This window comes from Pristiophorus japonicus, chromosome 16 (genome assembly GCF_044704955.1).
Source record: "Pristiophorus japonicus isolate sPriJap1 chromosome 16, sPriJap1.hap1, whole genome shotgun sequence".
NCBI classification, from domain to species: domain Eukaryota; kingdom Metazoa; phylum Chordata; class Chondrichthyes; family Pristiophoridae; genus Pristiophorus; species Pristiophorus japonicus.
Window position 1 is genome coordinate 90604092 of NC_091992.1, and position 16639 is coordinate 90620730.

The 16639-nt window shown below is 47.9% G+C and overlaps 1 protein-coding gene across 1 annotated transcript in view; it reads left to right on the forward strand.

The window, feature by feature from the left end:
• Nucleotides 1–16639, forward strand: part of LOC139226208 (dynein axonemal heavy chain 9-like) — a 373005-nt gene that overhangs the window by 43009 nt on the left and 313357 nt on the right. Inside the window, exon 11 of the mRNA XM_070856837.1 lies at nt 8776–8844. Within this exon, the coding sequence (XP_070712938.1) occupies nt 8776–8844 (69 nt within the window). The remainder of the gene's footprint in view (nt 1–8775; nt 8845–16639) is intronic.

The following is a 16639-nucleotide window of genomic DNA, read 5'->3' on the forward strand; positions in this document are numbered from 1 at the left end:
TCCTCGGGAGCCCAATCCCCAGTCAGGACACATTTCTTAATCAAGGATAGGAGGGGATCTCTGTTTGTCCAGATTTTGATCTGGTGGGCTGTGATGGGGAAACCTGCGCTGTCAAAGGTTTCAACAGCCATGACAATCTCAGCGCTTTGCTCCGCTGCCCCCTCAGTGGTGGCCAATGGAAGCCTGCTGAGCACGTCAGCGCAATTTTCGGTGCCTGGCCGGTGCCGTATGGTGTAGTCATACGCAGCCAGCGTGAGAGCCCATCGCTGTATGCGAGCTGACGCATTGGCATTGACAGCTTTGCTGTCTGACAACAGGGATGTTAATGGCTTGTGGTCATTTCGAACTCGAACCTTCTGTCAAAAAGATACTGGTGCATCTTTTTCACCCCGTAGACACATGCGAGTGCCTCCTTTTCCACCATCCTATATCCCCGTTCTGCTTGGGAGAGCGACCTGGAGGCATAAGCCACAGGTTGGAGTTGGCCCTCATCATTACTCTGCTGCACCACGCACCCAACCCCATAGGATGATGCATCACATGTCAAAACCAATTTCTTACAGGGGTTGTACAGGGTCAACAGCTTATTAGAACAAAGGAAGTTCCGCGCCCGATTGAAAGCCCGTTCCTGACAGTCCCCCCAAAACCAATCGTAATCCTTATGTAGGAGCATGTGTAGCGGCTCGAACAATGTACTTAAGTTCGGCAGAAAGTTCCCGAAATAGTTCAAGAGTTCCAGAAATGAACGCAACTCCGATGTGTTGCCGGGCCTGGGCGCACGACGAATCGCCTCTGATTTGGATTCGGTAGGCCGGATCCCGTCTGCGGCAACCCTCCAGCCCAAAAACTCGACCTCTGGGGCCAAAAACACACACTTGGACTTCTTTAGTCGCAGGCCTACCCGGTCCAGTCGGCGTAGCACCTCCTCCAGGTTGTGGAGGTGTCCCTCGGTGTCTCGACCCGTGATAAGGATGTCGTCCTGAAATACGATTGTTCCAGGGATGGATTTGAGCAGGCTTTCAATGTTCCTTTGAAAGATAGCGGCCGCTGATCAAATGCCAAATGGACACCTGTTGTAGACAAACAGCCCCTTGTGCGTGGTGATGGTGGTCAGTAGTTTGGATTCTTCGGCCAGTTCCTGGGTCATGTAGGCTGAAGTGAGGTCCAACTTGGTGAACAGCTTGCCGCCTGCCAGCATGACAAAAAGATCCTCCACTCTCGGAAGCGGGTATTGGTCTTGTAGTGACACTCGGTTGATTGTGGCCTTGTAGTCGCCACAGATCCTGACCGAGCCATCCGTTTTTAGGACAGGGACGATGGGGCTTGCCCAGTCGCTGAGTTCAACAGGCGAAATTATGCCCTCTCTTAGCAACCTGTCCAACTCACTCTCAATTTTCTCTCGCATCACATACGGCACAGCTCTGGCTTTGTGGTGCACTGGTCTGGCATCCGGGGTGATGCGTATCACTACTTTGGTACCTTTGAAAGTCCCGACACCAGATTGATATAGTGACTTGAATTTCTGTAGGACCTATGAGCATGAACTTCGCTCCACAGATGAAATGGCATGCACATCCTCCATTTCCAGTTCATCTCGGCTAGCCAGCTCCTCCCCAAAAGCGCGGGACCATTTCCCGGAACAGTCCAGAGTGGCAGCCGGTTCTCTGATCCATTATGTGTGACCACCAACATTGCACTGCCTAGCTCTGGGATGATCTCTTTGGTGTACGTCCGTAATTGCGTGTCAATGCGTTCTAGTTTGGGTCTGCTAGCTCTGAGTGGCCATAGTTTCTCGAATTGTTGGACACTCATAAGTGACTGGCTGAACCCTGTGACCAGCTCCATGAGTACCGGGATGCCGTTTAATAGGACCTTCATCATCATAGGTGGCATTTTGGTATATGAGCTGTGGATGTTTGCCACGTGAACCCGCTGAACTTCAGCGTCCATTGCTTTGTCCCAAGCATCAACCTGCCTTGCAGACCCCTCTTCTGGTTCATCTGCCTCATAAATTAGCCTCGCTGCGGGCTTGCTGCACATTTTGGCTAAATGTCCACTGAAGTTACAATTTCTACAGATAAATTGTTGAAACCTACAGGTTTTTGCAGCATGTCTGCCCCCGCACCTCCAGCATGAGTTGAGATCGTTGTGAACAAAAGGGCTGTTCCCAGCATTCCTCTCTGATTGTCTCTTTGATTACTCTTGAGCACTCTGTTAATGGGTATCAGTGGCCCCATCTCGGGACGCATTGTCCACCGTGATGGTGTAAATGTCCGTTCAACCTGCCATTGTCTCTGTTGAGGACCCACTCTCGTGTCTGTTGCTGCATGGGTGGTGTCGAATTGCCCTTGCCTGCCTGCGGGGTTCTGAGTCGCGTTTACAATGTTAACTACCTGATCCATCACCACGTTGTAAGCAGAGTTGCGCATGTATATTATCTTGGTTTCCTTCTTCCCCGCCATGAAGGTCTGATCCATCAATGCCGCCACTTCCAAGGTCAAGTCCTTGGTCTCAATTAGCTTTCTGAAAATCCCAGCATGACCAATGCCCTCAATAAAGAAATCCCTTAACATCTCCCCCCTGCAGGCGTCTGTGAACTTACAGAGGCTGGCCAAGCGCCGAAGGTCCGCAACGAAGTCCGGTATGCTTAGTCCTTCCCGACGTCGGTGTGTATAGAATCGGTGTTAGGCCATGTGTATACTGCTCGCCGGTTTGAGGTGCTCACCAATCAGTTTGCTGAGCTCTTCAAAGATTTTGTGCGCCGGCTTCTCGGGTGCGAGCAGGTTTTTCATCAGCGCGTACGTCTTAGGTCCACAGCTGGTCAGTAGATACGCCCTTCGCTTGTCAGCTGCTGCATCTTCCAGCCAGTCCTTCATGACAAAGCTCTGCTGGAGCCTCTCAACGAAATCGTCCCAGTCCTCACCGACACACCAACTGGTAGCACAACTCTGTGCTACCAGTGGCCATTCTCGTGAGTCGTTGATTCCCATTTCTCGTCGCCAAACATGGTGTCCTTACACACTACTATAAATTCACATGAGGGCACATTCTGCAGACAAGGTCACTCTGTGACCTGAACCTTTATTCACAGGACCAAGAAGTGATGACCCTGCGTGGGACCTCCCTTTATATACCTGGATGACCAGTTGAGGAGTGTCTCCCACAAGTTCACCCCCTGTGGTCAAGGTGTGCATTTCTTAGGTGTATACAGTATGCAGTGTTGTTATAAAGGTTACAGTTACATGAAGGTTACATACATGACGTCTAAAGAATTCCTTCAAACCTTTTGTTTTGTACCGTACTCTAAACTCATTGCAATTATATAAACAGGAAGTGTATTCATCTGCATTGTGACAATGGTAAATATTGTAGATTTTAAGGGCATCAGTCTTCTCCTGCCTGTGTTTTATACTTCAACAATCAGCATGGTTCAGTTGGTAGCGATGTTGTGGGTGGAAGCCCCACTCTGGGATTTGTGCAAATAATCGTCACATAACGGATGAGTGCAGCCCCGTGACAGGGCAGTCCTTCCAGGGAAATGTTGAATCAACGTCCTGTCTGTCCGCTCAGATGACATTATAGATCCCGTGTATAATGTATTTGCTTCAGGGAATGTAACTAAATGGATAGCTCTTTTAGAAAGCCAGTACAAGCATGATAGGCTGTACTGACTAGTTTGTGCTGTAACATTATAACGTTCACTGCTGTTTAGAGTATCTTGCTGTGTATAAAATGACTGCAGCAGTTGCCTTCCTAATGACAGTCATTACACTTCAACATTACTCTTCGGATGTAAAGCACTTTGAGAATTTTCTGAGCAGTGTTCTGGGCACATGGAATGTTGGCCTTTATTGCAAGAGGGATGGAGTACAAAAGTAGGGAAGTCCTGCTACAACTATCCGGGGTAGGTGGTTGGTGAGACCACACCTGGAGTACTGCGTACAGTTTTAGTCTCCGTATTTAGGGAGGGATATACTTGCTTTGGAGGCAGTTCAGAGAAGGTTCACTAGGTTGATTCATTGAATCATAGAAATTTACAGCATGGAAGGAGACCATTTCGGCCCATCGTGTCCATACCAGCCGACAAAGAGCTATCCAGCCTAATCCCGCTTTCCAGTTCTTGGTCCGTAGCCCAGTAGGTTATGGCACTTTAAGTGCATATCCAAGTATTTTTTAAATGTGGTGAGGCTTTCTGCCTCTACCACCCTTTCAGGCAGTGAGTTCCAGACCCCCAGCACCCTTTGGGTGAAGAAAGTCCCCCTCATATCTCCTCTAAACGTCCTCCCAATTACTTCAAATCTATGCCCCCTGGTTGTTGATCCCTCTGCCAAGGGAAACACGTCCTCCCTATCCACTCTATCCAGGCTCCTCATAATTTTTTACACCTCAATCAGATCTCTCTTCAGCCTCCTCTGTTCCAACGAAAACAGACCCAGCATCTCCAATCTTTCCTCACCGCCAAAATTCTCCAGTCCAGGCAACATTCTTGTAAATCTCTGCACCCTTTCCAGTGCAATCACATCTTTCCTGTAATGTGGTGACCAGAACAGCACACAGTACTCCAGTTGCAGCCTAACCAGTGTTTTTTAACAGTTCAAGCATAACCACCATGCTTTTGTATTCCATGCCTCGACTAATAAAAGCAAGTATTCTATATGTCTTCTTAACCACCTTATCTACCTGGCCTATTACCTTCAGGGATCTGTGGACCTGCACTCCAAGGTCCCTTTGTTCCTCTACACTTTTCAGTGTCATACCATTTAACATGTATTCCCTTGCCTTGTTAGACCTCCCCAAATGCATTACCTCACAATTATCCGGATTGAATTCCATTTGCCAGTGTTCTGCCCACCTGACCAGTACATTGATATCTTCCTGCAGTTAAAGAAACATAGAAAATAGGTGCAGGAGTAGGCCATTCGGCCCTTCGAGCCTGCACCACCATTTAATAAGATCATGGCTGATCATTCCTTCAGTACCCATTTCCTGCTTTCTCCCCATACCCCTTGATCCCCTTAGCCGTAAGGGCCATATCTAACTCCCTCTTGAATATATCCAATGAACTGACATCAACAACTCTCTGTGGCAGGGAAATCCATAGGTTAACAACTCTCTGAGTGAAGAAGTTTCTCCTCATCTCAGTTCTAAATGGCCGACCCCTTATCCTAAGACTATGTCCCCTGGTTCTGGACTTCCCCAACATCGAGAACATTCTTCCCGCATCTAACCTGTCCAGTCCCGTCAGAATCTTATACGTTTCTATGAGATCCCCTCTCATCCTTCTAAACTCCAGTGAATAAAGGCCCAGTTGATCCAGTCTCTCCTCATATGACAGTCCAGCCACCCCTGGAATCAGTCTGGTTAACCTTCGCTGCACTCCCTCAATAGTCCGCAGCTTTCTTCTTTATTATTAACCACGCAGCCTATTTTAGTGTCATCTGCAAACCTCTGAATCATACCCCCAACATTCAAGTCCAAGTCATTGATATATACCACAAAAAGCAAGGGATCCAGCACTGAGCCCTGTGGAACCCCAGTGGATACAGCCTTCCAGTCGCAAAAACCATCCATCAGTCATTATCCTTTGCTTCCTGCCTCTGAGCCAATTTTGGATCCAACTTGCTGCTTTCCCCTGAATCCCATGGCTTTTACTTTCGTTACCAGTGTGCCATGTGGGAACTTATCAAAAGCTTTGCTAAATCCATATAGACTGCATCATACGCACTGCTCTCATCGACCCTCCTGGTTACCTTCTCGAAAAATTCAGTCAAGTTAGTCAGACACGATCTTCCCTTAACAAATCCATGCTGACTGTACTTGATTAATCCATGTCTTTCCAAATGAAGATTTATCCTGTCCCTCAGGATTTTTTCCAATAATTTTCCCACCACTGAGGTTAGGCTGACTGGCCTGTAATTACTCGGTCTATCCCTTTCTCCCTTTTTAAACAAAGGTACAACATTAGCAGTACTCCAGTCCTCTGGCACCACACCTGTAGCCAGAGAGGACTGGAAAATGATGGTCAGAGCCTCTGCTATTTCCTCTTTTGCTTCTCTTAACAGCCTTGCATACATTTCATCTGGGCCTTGGCATCTATCAACTTTGAAAGCTGATAAGCCCCTTAATACTTCCTCTCATTATATTTATCTTGTCTAATATTTCACACTCCTCCTCCCTCATGGCAAAGTCTGCATCATCCCTCTCTTTTGTGAAAACAAATTCAAAGTATTCATTAAGAATCATACCCATCTCTTCTGCCTCCATGCACAGATTTCCTTTATGGTTGCTAATAGACCTCACTCTTTCTCTACTTATCATCTTGCCCTTAATGTATTTATAAAATATTTTTGGGTTTTCCCTGATTTTACTTGCCAACATTCTTTCATGCTCTCTCTTTGCTTTCCTGATATCTTTTTTAATTGCACCCCTGCATTTTGTATACTCCTCAAGTTTCTGCAATATTGAGTTCTCGGTATCTGTCATAAGCTTCCCTTTTTTTCTTTATCTTGCCCTGTGTGTCCCTTGACATGAGGGGGCTCCAGATTTGTTAGTCCCACCCTTTTTCTTTAAGGGAACATACTTGCCCTGCATCCTCAGGATCTCCTCCTTGAATACCTCCCACTGCTCTGACACTGATTTACCATCAAGTAACTGTTTCCAGTCCACTTTGGTCAAATCGCATCTCAGCTCAGTAAAATTGGCTTTTTCCCAATTGAGAACTTTTTTTCCTGGTCTACCTTTGTCCTTTTCCATAATTACCATAAAACTTACTGAATTATGATCACTAGCAGCAAAATGCTTGTCCAGAACCACCCCCTCCCTTGTTGGGCTTGTTATATCCTGGCTAAAGAAGTTCTCCTGAATGCATTTTAGGAATTCTGCACCCTCTGTACCATTCACATTACTTTTTTCCCAGTTAACATTAGGATAGTTGAAATCCTCCACCAATACAACTCATAATTTTTGCACTTCACAGCAATTTGCCCACATATTTGTTCTTCTATCTCCATCTGACTTTTTGGGGGTCTATAGTACACTGCCAGTAATGTGAACACCACTTTTTTGTTCTTCAATTCAACCCATATGGCCTCGTTTGATGATCCCTCTAACATATCATCCCTTCTCACAGCTGTAATTGTTTCTTTAATTAATACTGCAACTCTCCCTCCTTTTTACCCTCCTCTCTATCCCGACTGAAAACTCTGTAACCAGGAATGTTGAGCCCCCATACCTGTCCTTCTTTCAGCCATGTCTCAGTAATGGCTATAATATCATACTCCCAAGTGTCTATCTGTGTTCTCAGCTCATCTACCTTATTCCCTATATTCCTTGCATTGAAGTATGTACCATTTAGTGGTGTCAAACTCCCTTGTTGTCTCTTTTCCAGCCCTTGTTTCCTCTGTCTTCCAAATTCACGTCCTACTTTTCTGCTGCCCAATTCCAACTTTGCTTCTCTCCCCACTAACTCTACTCTCTGGTTCCCATCCCTCTGCCAAGCTGGTTTAAACCCTCCCCAACAGCACTAGCATACCCTCCCATGAGGATACTGGTCCCGGCTCTGTTGAGATGCAACCTGTCCGGCTTATACTGGTCCCACCTCCCTCTAAATGATCCCAATGCCTCAGGAATCTAAAGCCCTCCCGCCTGCATCACCTCTCCAGCCACGCATTCATCTGCTCTATCCTTTTATTTCTGTACTCACTAGCACGTGGCATTGGCAGTAACCTGGAGATTATTATCTTTTAATCTCTCTCCTAGCTCCCTAAACTCTGCCTGAAGGACCTCATCCCTTTTTCTACCTATGTCATTGATATGGATCACGACCTCTGGCTGAGGTGCCTGAGATGAAGGGGTTGTCTTATGAAGAAAAGTTGAGCAGATTGAATCTACACTCATTGGAGTTTAGAAGAATGAGAGGTGATCTTATTGAAATGTATCAGATTCCGAGGGGACTGGACCGGGTGGATACAGAGAGGATGTTCCCCATAACCCTTCACTCCTCTATTGTTCAAAAATCTCTACCTTAAATATATTCAATGACCCAGCCTCCACAGGGGAATCTAGAACTAGGGGGCATAGTTTCAGAATAAGGGGTCGCCCATTTAAAACTGAGATGAGGAGGAATTTTTTCTCAGAGGGTCGTGAATCTTTGGAATTCTCTACCTCAGAGAGCCGTGGAGGCTGGGTCATTGAATATATTTAAGGTAGAGATTTTTGAACAATAGAGGAGTGAAGGGTTATGGGGAACGGGCTGGGAAATGGAGTTGAAGCCAAGATCAGATCAGCCATGATCATATTGAATGGCAGAACAGGCTCGAGGGACCTAATGGCCTACTCCTGCTCCTATTTCTCATGTTCTTATGAGTGATGTGACACTGTATAAATGCTAAACTCTTCCTCCAATTCCCTCTCCCCAGTGGCAACCCGGAATCATACATCAGGTCAATTGGGAGTTCTACCCACAGTTCTATCCCTTATTGAATGTGCCCTGAATAAGGGATTTTCCACAGGATATCTGCACCTAATCTGCTCTGGCCAGTGATTCGGAGATATAAAATACAGAGTAAGAGATGATTGGCTGACAGCAGTCGGCACATTTACATCTCCCTTCAGATCGTTTAGGGTTCATTTGCATCTTATGCTCGTTTGAAGTGTATATTTTGCAGTGAGTCTGTGAATGCAGGGCAAATGGTTGTATAATTTGAAATAACTGAAATGTTCTGTAAGTGTTGTTGCCTTTGTTAGGCACAAGTAATATAATATGAATTTCCACAGGTGTATGGACTCCTCTGAAGGTAAAAGAATGATTCAGAAGTATGAGGAGATGATGGAACTCCTGGACCAGTAAGTAACAGACTCCGCTCATTATCACACAGTTCTCAAGGAACATATTTTCATGCACTGAAATCGTTTTGGGACATCTGAGCTGCAGAGATGAACATTTATATAAATTGATGAATTGGTTAAGGTTAATGTCCAACTGGTTTCCATAAATAATTGCTCCATTTCTGCACAATTATGTTTTATAATTAGAGAGAGTTTTTACAGGTCTGATTGTTCCTTGACACTTCAAAGGCGATGATTGTTAGCTGATGGGAACGAGTTTCTTCATGGTCAACAATGCTAGTCATTTTAGAATCATTGAATGTTTACAGCTCAGAAAGTGACCATTCGCCCCATTGAGCTCATGCTGGCTCTCTGCAAGAGCACTTCAGCTAGTCCCACTCCCCCACCTGTAATGTATTTGCTTCATGGGTTCTTTGCTTAAGAATTCAAAGCAACACATTGCTATTAAGAACTAGTTGGTTTAGTAACAAAGGTTTAACAATCACACTACACATTGCCACTTCATCCACTAGATTCACAACTGCATACCTCATCGTGGATGACCCAGACCCAACTGATTGGGTTTTATTGAGTCTTGTGAACATCACATGACTGGCTAAGCCACTCACAATAGAGCAGCTCTACAACTATTTTGAGTTATACCTGTAAAACAATAAATCATTAAATCAAGTGCCCCCTGATTAAAAGGTGAGGGGTGGCGGTCACTAAAACCGACAAATTTAAACAAATTAAACTTTAGACATTAAGTGGTTCAAATTAAAATTTGGTTGCGGGCGGGTGATGATGCACTCCAGTCTCTCCGGTGCCCACCTCTCGCGGAAGGCCGTGAGCGTACCGGTGGACACTGCGTGCTCCATCTCCAGGGACACCCTGGCTCGGATGTAACCGTAGAAGAGAGGCAGGCAGTCAGGCTGAATGACCCCCTTGGCTGCCCGCTGCCTAGACTGGTTGGTGGCCACCTTGGCCGTGCCCAGGAGCAGTCCTACGAGGAGGCCTGCCGACCTGCCTGCTCCCCTCTGCACAGGGTGCCCAAAGATCAGGAGTGTGGAACTGAAGTGCAACCAGAATTTGAGGAGCAACCCCTTCAAATATTGGAATAGAGGATGCAACCTCACACATTCGACATAAATGTGGAACACGGACTCTTCCAGACCGCAGAAATTATAGGCAGCCTGGGAGCCGGTGAACTGACTGAAAAACGTATTGCATGGGACTGCTCCGTGCAACACGCTCCAGGCCAAGTCCCCAATAAATAGAGGGAGGACTCCCGCATAGAGAGCACTCCATTGGGGACCCCTGCCTCCGTCAGATGGCAAGATGGTGCGCCATGGCAGACGAGGATAGCAACATGGAGAATGTGCAAGAGCAGCCCCTCTGCACAGAACTGAAAGGCACAGAGGGGATTCCCTGGAGGAGGCTCAAGTTGTGAGGTGCCAGCTCTCGAGGGAAGTTTCGGGACTTGGCGCCAATGAGGAATTCTGTCTGGACGGGGGTCAGTTCGGACGGGATCGTCCCACGTGCTTGAGTCTCCTCGACACACCTAACGGAGTCAGGGCCCAATGCTGTTTTTAGTGACTCGATGACATTGGCCACGTATCGGACATCGGCCCAGGATAGGCGCCGTGCCAGCTCGTCTGGTGCCATCCAGCCCGCTCCTCCGCCATCGAGCAGGTCGCTAACCCTGGTCACCTTGCCAAACACAGCCCTCTTGTCCGCCTGCCACCTAAAACTGCGGTCGTGGAGGTACGGATTCTTGAGCAGCGGCTCCCGAAGGACAACCGCCACTCCAGATGGGGGAGAACTGCGCTTGGTGGCGACTCTGTTCCAGACCCTGATGAGTTCCTGAAAAAACACAGGCAGCCCCCACATGGTCCTGACGCCCCCCAGGCTCACAAACAGGAGCTGCGTGTCATAATTGAGGCAGTACTGCTGGCAGAAGAAATGCGTCGCCAGTGCACACCATCTAGGAGGGGGCTCGACATACAGGTATCTCTGCAGGGTCTGAAGACGGAAAGTCGCTAGCTGGGCGCTGACGCACACCAACGACTGACCGCCCTCCCTAAGCGGGAGACGCAAGACCGCAGCAGAGACCCAGTGCTTTCTGTTGTTCCAGAGGAAGTCGACCAGCTTCTTCTGTATCTTGGCGACAAACGCGGGGCGGGGGGGTGGTCAAAGTGACCAGCCGGTACCACAGATAGCGGCCACCAGCTGGTTTATGACTAGCGCTCAACCCCTGTAGGACAGCACTCGGAGCAGTCCTGTCCAGTGCCCTAGGTGAGCGGCGACTTTGGCCTCTAGCTCCTGCCAGTTCGTCGGCCAGGCTTCCTCGTTGGGGCTAAGGTAGACTCCCAGATAGAGGAGATGGGTTGTGCTCCAGGCAAAAGGCCTGAGCTCCTCCGGCAGGGAGTCCACCCGCCACTGACCCACCAGGAGTCCGGAACATTTCTCCCAGTTGATCCTGGCGGAGGATGCGGCCGAGTAAATCTCCTGGCACTTGCACATCCTCCGAGGTCAACGGGATCCTCTACCGAGGGGAGCACGTCATCGGCGTAAGCCGAGAGGACGTCTTCCACGCCCGGCCCTTGCAGAGCCAGTCCCGTCAACCTCTTCTGCAAGAGGTGCAGGAAAGGCTCCACGCATAAGGCCTATACGTGGCCGAACATGGGGCATTCCTGGCGCACCCCCTCTCCCAAAGCGAAGGGGTGCTGTCATAGGCCCATTAACCTTAATCAGACACTCCACGGCGGCGTACAAAAGTCAGATCTGGGCGCCGAAATGCGTCACGAACCCCATAGCAGTTCTACAAACCTGTGAGCATGCTTACAGATGCATACATTACACTGCCCTTTCCCCGTAGCCCAGCAAATTATTTTTCTTCAGGTACTTATCCATTTCCCGTTTGAAAGTCACAATTGAATCTTCCTTCACCACCCTTTCAAACATTACATTTCTCTTGCTGCGTAATTTTTCTCCTTCTGTCGCCATTCTGCGAATCACCTTAAATCTATGTCCTCTGGCTCTCGACCTTTCCGCCAATGGAAACAGTTTCTCTCTATCTACTCTGCCTAGACCCCTCCGGATTTTGAACTTCTCTATCAGAGTCTTCCACAACAAAATGTTTTGAGAGATGTGCTTGTGAAGATATTTATTCTTTGAGCCAAGCATGTTTTATTGTGAGGGATTTTCTGTTGCTTATAATACGAGCATATGACAAGAAAGGTGGAAAAGACCCATCAAGTCTGCCCTTTTTAGACATGGTGCAAACATGCATCCCAACCACTCAATCTCCTGGAAAAGCCAACAAGATAAACTGTTAGCAAATGCCTTGGTCTATAACATGGTTGAATTATCTCTAATGTTCGGTATACAGTTTCTCTGGCAATGTCAGTGGCTAACCTTCCACTTGATTTACTCCCTAACCTTGTGATGCTACTCAACTAACAGTGATTAAAGAAGTGGCTATGGTCTACAGTGCTTAATAGCCTCAACACCATACAGAGTGCTCAGCCCATTTTATACACTGACAAGCAGTTCTTTTTGAGCCATAGCCAGAGAAATGAGAAGTGCCGTGGAGACCTGTTATAGAAAGTAGATCAATACTGGCAAAAAGGTTGCTTACAATGAGATTCCTGTACGGGCTGCTCTTGCACACTCTCCAACTTGCCATTCTTGTCTGCCGTCCGGACACGCCATGGCACACCATCTTGCCGTCCGGAGGAGGTGGGGGTCCCCAATGGAGTGCACTCTATGCGGGAGTCCTCCCTCTATTTATTGGGGACTTGGCCTGGAGGGTGTTGCACGGAGCAGTCCAGTGCAATAGGTTTTTAAGTCGGGTCACAGACTCCCAGGCCGCCTGTAATTTCTGCGGTCTAGAGGAGTCCGTGTTCCATATATATGTGGAATGTGTGAGGTTGCAGCCCCTCTTCTATTATTCACTTCAGTCCCACACTCCTGATCTTTGGGCACCTTGTGCGGAGGAGAGCGGGCAGGTTGGAAGGCCTCCTCCTAGGACTGCTCCTGGGCATGGCCAAGGTGGCCATCAACTGGTCCAGGCAGCGGGTGGTCGAGGGGATCATTCAGCCCGACTGCCTGCCTCTCTTCCGTGGTTACATTCGAGCTAGGGTGTCCCTGGAGATGGAGCACGCGGTGTCCACCGGTACGCTCGCGGCCTTCCGCTCGAGCTGGGCACCGGAGGGACTGGAGTGTATCATCACCCCTGGGAACAGAATTTTAAGTTAATTTGATAAAGTTCCCAAGTTGGATTTAGGGGTTCTAGTGCCCTTCCAAAAAGGGAGCATTTGATTTAAAAGTTCTATCTAAAATAGTTGTAGAGCTGTTGAGAGAGAGTGGCTTAGCCATTTTGTAACTGGGAGCCTTGTGGAAGGAGCTGCTTCATTGCTGCAACACCCTGAGTGGAGGAAGTGAAGCTGCCTGCACATCCACAGGGCTGCTTGGACAGAGGAGATCACTATTGCCACAAAGTTGGAGAGAAGGGAAAAGAAAAAGCTGGCTTAGTCAGTCACGTGATGTTCACAAGACTCAATAAAACCCCAGCCAGTTCCCAGAGCTCCAGGGAGGAGCTCGAGCGGCGGCAGATCCAGTCAGTCTGCCCGCCTGGAGTCCAACTTCCCTCCCCACCACCCCGGGCGGGGGGAGGCCTTGCATTCTTTGTCCACCTTCTCCCCCACCATCTCCTGTTGGGAGGCGGATGGGTGGTCTGGGCAGCGACGGCCCTGGTAATCTAAAGCCAGGCTTCCGAGTCGGCGGCTAGGCCTGGTATCCAAAATGGCGGTGGAGGGAAGCAGCGGTTACAGTGCTGGTAAGTGAGAGAGACCTGGGGTCCTGCTCTCCCCCCGGGCCCCTGGACACCAATACAGGGCAATGGGGGAAACCGGGCCCTACTCTCGCCCAGTAATCAACACAGGGCAGTGAGTGAGAGGGAGACCCGGGTCTCCACATGGTAGAGGCTGAGGGGATACCTAATTGAGGCGTATAAAACTATCAGGGGCCAAGATAGAATGCATAAGAAGGAGCTATTTCCATTAGCAGAGGGGTCAAAAACCAAGGGGCATAAATTTAAAGTAATTGGTAGAAGGATTTGAGGGGAAATGCTTTCACAAGGAGGGTGGTGAGGGTCTGGAACTCACTACCTGAAAGGGCGGTAGAGGCAGAAACCCTCATCGCATTTAAAAAGTACTTGGATGTGCACTTGAAGTGCCGTAACCTACAGGGCTACGGACCAAGAGCGAGTAGGTGGGATTCGGCTGGATAGCTCTTTCTTGGCCAGCACAGGCACGAAGTGCGGAAATGGCCTCCTACCATGCTGTAAATTTCAATGATTCTATGATTCGAGTTCAGGGAATCCACAATGAGACAGGTGGTTATGAGCTTTGTGGATGAACTGGTAATGTGTAGTGTGATTGTTAAACCTGTTGCTAATAAACCAACTAGTTCTGAATACCAATGTGTTGTTATGAATTCCTAAGCAAAGCACCCATAAAGCAAATATATTACTGGATAATTTAAGAAACAAGGAGATTCAATAATGGCGGGACTGTCGGATTTTCTAGACGGATGAGCTACGATGGGTCATGTAGCTTTCTTCATCTGTATCTACCTTATAATGAGATATTTATGTACAGGAAGCAGTACCTGAGGAAAATTTATATCTGGACAGCATTTGGAATCCGCAAGAATTTAACCAATCCCAGTTGTGTAAAAGTGTATCAGATTTGCAATCTGGGCTGCATTGAAGAGCTGATTTCATTGTGTTGGCTGTTCTGCTATTTTGTGAACATTAGGTGGCTCTCTGAAACCACAGTGGTTTCTCACTTCCCTTTACTTCTAACACCCTTTTCCATGGTTTTTATTGAGCACTTTTTAGTTTGCCGCTTGGGCATTTTCTGGTATTCTGCAGTGCTGATGAGGGGAAAATGATCAAATGACCTTTGAATGTTTTGTTGGCAAATGATGCATTCTGAACGACTGCTTTTGCGCAGCCATGTATCATCCCCGTACAAATGCTACAATCGCATTTTACATCAACTAATTGTATATAGTCTAAGAAAAATTAATTGTATTACATTTTAAACAACCAATTCTAAAAGTCTGCTGTACATCAAAAGAATTAACCTCATTTAAAATCTAATTCCAGTCAATCAGATGGCACTTGCATAGCAAGCATCATACACGCACAATCCAGGCTTTACTTGATGAATAACAATAGATTTATGTTCACTTAAATGAGCTACTGCAAATGTATTCTCTGTACCTAATAGTTTAACTCTTTCATCAACAAAAACCTGTGTCTTGGTTTAAATTGCTTTCAGAATTGGTTATGTCATCTTAACTGCGATCTTAACTGAGCCCACCCACAATCCCATGACCTGTCGTTTCTCTTTACACGTCCTGACTGGCTGGCTGTGCATGTCCAACATTTATTGTTTTTATTTTAGACTTCCACCATTTGTAGTTTTGCACTCTTATTTTACAATCATAACCCTGTTGGATTAACATACTCTCAGTCTCTTTCACCCACTTCCCTGCCACACATTTGGGGCTAGAAGTTTGCCACCTTTGTGCCTCACGCTAGCGCCTCCAGGGGGCAGCAATGGGGCGCTACCAGCTTTGTGACTAGGCACAGCACGACGAAGGCAAATGCTGCAGCCATTTTGTACACAACGTCGCGAAATTCCCGTCGAGGTTTGCGGCAGCAGTAACCCCTAGCGTCACCATCTCCCGCGCCTGGAGATGGTGACCTTATCGTGCTGCGCATCGTCCCGGTAGCACCCCGGATCCGAACTTGGGTTCTGGCCCCTGCAGCGTTGCTGGGCGACAACACTGGAAGCATTGTTAGGGAGGCCGGCCGCTTGGGAAGCACCATTTCAAGGTGATGATGGTTGCGTCAATAAAAAAAATGTGCCTGAATCCCTTACTTCAATTTTTCAGCATTTGCTTGGCCGCAATCGATCAGCCTTGCACTCTGCTAGGGTGCTTGGGGCTGATCGCCACGGACCACGGCTGCCATCAGTGACGAGGGGCATCGATATCATGCAGAGCCTGCAGCGATGGCCTTTCCTTTAAGGGAGGGAAGGAGCCTCGGATCCCGGCAGCACTGCCCTCAACGTTGTGCAACTCTGCACCGCTGCCGCCCCTCTTGCCGGCTTTAGCGCTCCAAGGGAAGCGGTAGCGTTTGATTTGGCGCTCGACTTCCTTCCTGGAGCGCTAAACCAGAAGTTCGTGTCGGACTCTCTCGCGTGGCACTCGCCAATACTTTTGCACTTCCGCAAAAATTATCGCCCTATATCGGGCGCTGCGCAATTTCTCCCCATCAAAGAGTATTTCCTATTCTAAAATAAATGTTTCCACTTTTTCGGATTGCAAGGCAAACTCTTCCTGTTGCTGAGAGGGCAGGTGGGAGGACTATTCCCAGATTCTTGTATTCTCATACGAACATGTGATAAAGAAGGACAGGAAAAAACCAGCAGGTCCATCAAGCCCCATACTGTCATGGTGCAACTTATGCACACCACAAAGCCCATCGTACGCCCGCTTCAAATCACGACCAACACCAATACCACCCACAGCCAGCCAAGCAGCCTTCTGGGAAGTGGTAGAAAAACATTAGGCCAATTAAAAAGAAAAAACAATTCTCTAGGAAATTCTTCTCTGACCCGCCAAAGCAATCAAGGAAACCACAGTGACAGGGAGACACATCCGTAATAAATCACCTACCTTCGATGTGTACTCTCCACCGGCTGGAGGCATACCTAGCACAAAGGAAGATGGTTCT